The sequence below is a fragment of the Diabrotica undecimpunctata genome, chromosome 1 (assembly GCF_040954645.1).
Source record: "Diabrotica undecimpunctata isolate CICGRU chromosome 1, icDiaUnde3, whole genome shotgun sequence".
NCBI lineage: Eukaryota > Metazoa > Arthropoda > Insecta > Coleoptera > Chrysomelidae > Diabrotica > Diabrotica undecimpunctata.
The window spans coordinates 89,120,430-89,125,186 of NC_092803.1; the positions used below are offsets into that span (position 1 = coordinate 89,120,430).

At 31.4% G+C, this 4,757-nt stretch overlaps 1 protein-coding gene across 1 annotated transcript; it reads left to right on the forward strand.

Annotated features, from left to right (window-relative positions):
• Nucleotides 1-811: 811 nt before the first annotated feature.
• LOC140439586 (uncharacterized) lies at nt 812-3,653 on the forward strand. Its single transcript, XM_072529597.1, has 3 exons — nt 812-1,211; nt 1,277-1,378; nt 1,444-3,653. The coding sequence occupies exons 1-3, from the start codon at nt 1,124-1,126 to the stop codon at nt 3,402-3,404; spliced, it is 2,151 nt and encodes a 716-aa protein (XP_072385698.1). The 5' UTR covers nt 812-1,123; the 3' UTR covers nt 3,405-3,653.
• Nucleotides 3,654-4,757: the final 1,104 nt, after the last annotated feature.

Here is a 4,757-nt window from a genome sequence, read left to right on the forward strand (position 1 = left end):
ATACTTAGGAACAGTAATCAACAACAAAGGAGACATCGAGGATGATCTTAACAACAGAATGGAAAACACAGGAAAACTATTCCAAGCACTAAATAGAGGATTCCTTAATAACAAAGAAATATCAACAAAGACCAAGATGACAATATACAAAACAATATATAGACCTACAGTGACATATGGAGCAGAAAATTGGATATTAAACAAAAGACATCAGAGCAGAATTCAGGCAGCAGAGATGAAATACCTCAGAAGAACGATAGGAGTAAAAAGAACTGATAGAATCAGAAATGAAGAAATAAGAGAAAGACTCAAAATCAAACCGATACTCGAGTCAATCAAAGAGAAAAAATTGGCATGGTTCGGAGATCTAACCCGGATGGACAATAATAGACAAGTAAAAAGAGTGTGGGACGCCAAACCAATAGGGAAGAACAGAAGAGGAAGACCCATTAAAGAATGGAACAGTGACATCTCGCAGATACTGCAAAGTAAGGGTAAGACTTGGCAGGAAGCAACACAGATGGCATCCAATAGGAAGGAATGAAGAAAATTCGTTAAGAGCTAGGACACCTCAGAAGACTGTCAAATATTATAATTTAATGAATTGTATTGTAAACGGCCCAACACCGAAAGGTACAAATGGGTTCTACTGATTAAGTAAGTAAGTAATGAGACATAATCTATATATATATATATATATATATATATATATATATATATATATATATACATATATATATATATATATATATATATATATATATATATATATATATATATATATATATATATATATATATATGGACTGGTCCAACGAAGACTGTAGTAACTCAAATTTTCCACTTTTTGAGTTACGAGCGCAAAACAATAAAACATAATGATATCTTCCCCAGGAAAGAATCGTATCTCAGTAAACGTAGTTATGCAACCAATATTACGTGTAAGAGTTTTATAGTATCTCCGATTTATGAAAAACAACCGTAGAAAATCATCGTATCTTGAGTTACAATAGTCTTCGTTGTTATCTGAGGCGATAGCATAGGTATCGTAACATGAGTTACTACGGTATTCTGCGTTAGTTTAAGGTTATGTTCAAAAGTTTAGTTTTGTTATAATTGCCATAATGTGTTCCAGAAGTGAGTTAATATTGGAATTAGCTGAGAAAGCGTATAAAAACACTGAAACGGATATTTCTTATCGTTCTTTTGAAGGTAAATTTATAATAAACTTTATTTAAAATAATAACAGCAAAGTAAAAACCTACTTATTTTTTAAGGTAAACATATTGCTGAAAGTATTGTAGAAGAAAGCAAATACAAAAAGGCGAATGAGGATCCTGGTGACCACGAGACTGATATTAATCCTGAATGTTCTACAGGTTGGTTTAAATTCCGCATGAAAAAATATTACGTAGGCATTTACCTCATTTTTGTTTAATTTTAGTAAGCTTAGAAGAGAATGAAGCCAATAGGAATGAAAATGAAATAATTGAGAAGGAAAGCGATGAGGAACCATTTCATGCAGACTCTGATACTGACCCAGATTACATTCCGACAGAAGACAAAAACATCCCTGAAGTAATAATTGAACCTAATAAGAATATAACTGAAGCAACCACAAATAGAAAGAGAAGAAGCAGAGGCAATATAGAGAGAGTAAGTAGGAAAAGAATTAGACACGTTAGTAAGTGGGCGGATGAAAAATCTAAAACAAGTCTAAACCTGGGACTTGAACATGAAAATCGAAAAGGTATTCAAATTAAAGGAAGACAGATGGGTGCACCATGCGCAAACACATGTAGACTAAAATGTGCTACCAAAATAGCTAAAGAAGATAGAGACCTTTTTTTCAATGAATTTTGGAAGTTAAAAGATCATACGAGAAAGTGGGATTTTATTGCTCGTCATGTGAGACAGGTTGCCAAAAAACAAGTAACTATTACTGCAGAACAACGGTCTCGAAGAAATTACTCTCGAGAATATTACTTCTACATTCGCAATGAAAAACAACGTGCATTAAGGAAACTGAAAGATGGTGGATCATTAGAGGAAGATAAACGTGGAAAGCACACTAACAAACCACATAAACTATCACCAGAACTTATAGACAACGTAAAAAATCACATAAATCAGTTTCCTGTAGTACCTTCCCATTATACCCGTAAGAATACGATGAAGATGTACCTTGAAGAAGGGCTAACTATTCAGAAAATGTACCGATTGTACAACGAGCATTGCGAAAAAAATAACATCACTACAGCTGCCACGTCACGCCAGTATAGAGATATTTTCAATGAACAGTTCAATATTGGGTTCTTTAAACCAAAAAAGGACCAGTGTACTGTTTGTTCTGTTTTTAATATGGCTAGTGATGCTGAAAAAGCAAAATTGCTCGAACAATATGAGTCCCATATGAAAAACAAAGAAGTTATCAGAAACTTAAAAGACATAGACAAACAGCTTGCACTAGATGATAAGAGCTTGTGTGTGGCTTGCTTTGACCTTCAAAAGGTTTTAGCTACCCCTTTGTCTAACGTAAGTGATTTTTACTACAAAAGCAAATACTCTACATATAACTTTACAGTTTATGATGTTGGAAATAATCAGGGTTACTGCTATGTATGGCACGAGCAGGTGGCTAAAAGAGGTCCTAATGAAATTGCCAGCTGCCTCTGGAAATTTTTAGATCTCAAGGCACAACAAAGTGTTAAAACGATAATATTCTACTCAGACAACTGTGGGGGACAAAATAGGAATCGTTTTGTGTTTTCGATGTTTGCTTTTGCTGCTGCTTATTTTCATATTGATATTGTTCACAGATTTCTGGAAAAAGGCCACACTCAGAACGAGGGTGACAGTATGCATGCTGTTATCGAAAATGCAAAGAAAAGGCAATCGGTTGTATATGTGCCAGAACAGTGGGTTACATTAATTATAATGGCTAAAACTACAGGAAGAGTTTATGATGTAACGGAAATGTCCCAAGATAATTTTTTTAATTTAAAAAAACTGACTGATACCGAGAATTGGAAACTTGACAACGAAAAGAAATCAATAAAAGTTAGCAAAATACGAGAAATAAAATTTTCGCATGAACACCAAAATTCTATAATATTTAAATACGAATTCGATGATGGTTTTAGAGGTTGTGACATAAAATTAAATCGAAAATGCAGAGGACGGCCTTCCACTACTATCAAATTTCGACCGAAACTGTATGATGCACCATTACCAATTGAAGAAAAAAAGCTAAAAGGATTACTGTGGCTGTGTAATACCGGCAAAATACCCACAATGTACCATGGATTTTATAAAAATCTTAATTCAAAGAGTTATGTACCTCCTAAAGTCGAGCTCGAAGTTGATTCAGTTGAGAGCGAAGAAGAGTCGGATGAGGAAAATTGAATTAAAATATAAAACTGCAAATTATATCAGTAGCTTCTTCAAAATGTAGCATTTTATATAAATAAAGTTAAGAAACAAATAATTCTGGTATTTATTACTTTAAAAATATATCGAAAACTATAGTAACTCATTCAAAAGTCACTTATGACCATTTCTGTCGTAAATCTGTTTTACCCTTGTAAAGATCATTATTAAAAGTATCACTTAATGCTATAAAAACATCCATTTAATAGATTAATGAATTTTGGTAACAGTTTAAATACATTTTTATAATTATCTCAATTACATAAAAAATGAGTTACTACAGTCTTCGTTGGACCAGTCGAGATATATATATATATATATATATATATATATATATATATATATATATATATATATATATATATATATATATATATGTATATATATATATATATATATATATATATATATATATATATATAAACTTTGTTATAAAATTGTTAAATAAAAATGTTTAAAAACATAAAACCTGTATGTTACAATTAATTGCAAAAAGTTCAAAACAAACAAATTTAAAATATATTACAAATTAGTCCAAAATTTGTTAAAACCCTTGGAAAATTAAAACATACAACTAAAGAATACAATTTCAAAAACTAAAACAAACCTAAAATATACTACAAAGTAAACCTACAAATACACCTAAAATATACTACTACAAAGAACAAGGTTTGTAGCACAGGCATTACAACTTTGGGTTGTATAGAACCTTTGTGGAAACTGACATAAAATTCATTAAGGTAGCATACCTTACATGGGTAGAGCATTTCATCAGGCACGGGGTAGGTGCAACAGTCGGAAAGGTTTTTAACAGAAGAGGGCTGATGGGACAATAAACCAGAAGAAGACGCAAGACTTAGGTATAAAGACAATTTAGAGGATGATTTAAAATCTATTGGAGTTAAAATCTAGAGAAGAGTTGGTAGACACAGGGGTGAATGGAGGATTGTCCTAAAGAATTATTTGCACAAGCACAGGGTTTTACATTACAACCCTGTTAAAGCTGGAAACATATATTCTTGTGTTGCATTGTTGTTAACTAATAATAATGGTAAAGCAAACTAAAATATATTACAAAATGGTCCAAATGTGCTCATAACCCTTAGAGAATATGAAGAAGTATTATTGCTGCAAACTTCCGTGTTGTAAAATAAAAACAAATTGTTAAATAAAAGTGTTTATAATTAGTATATTTCATAATGATATGTAGGTATTTATGTTACAATTAGTTACAAAATTAAAAATAATAACACAAAGATCCAGACAAAACAAAAAATCTGAAACATATTACAAAGGGGCTAAAAAATTTTGAGTTATAAAATTGTTAAA

What these genes read in the sequence shown, in the direction of transcription:
- LOC140439586 (XM_072529597.1), top strand. Translation starts at nt 1,124, where the DNA reads ATGTGTTCCAGAAGTGAGTTAATATTGGAATTAGCTGAGAAAGCGTAT. An exon ending in TTCTTATCGTTCTTTTGAAG is followed by an intron (nt 1,212 to 1,276) that starts GTAAATTTATAA and finishes TTATTTTTTAAG; the next exon opens with GTAAACATATTGCTGAAAGT. An exon ending in TAATCCTGAATGTTCTACAG is followed by an intron (nt 1,379 to 1,443) that starts GTTGGTTTAAAT and finishes GTTTAATTTTAG; the next exon opens with TAAGCTTAGAAGAGAATGAA.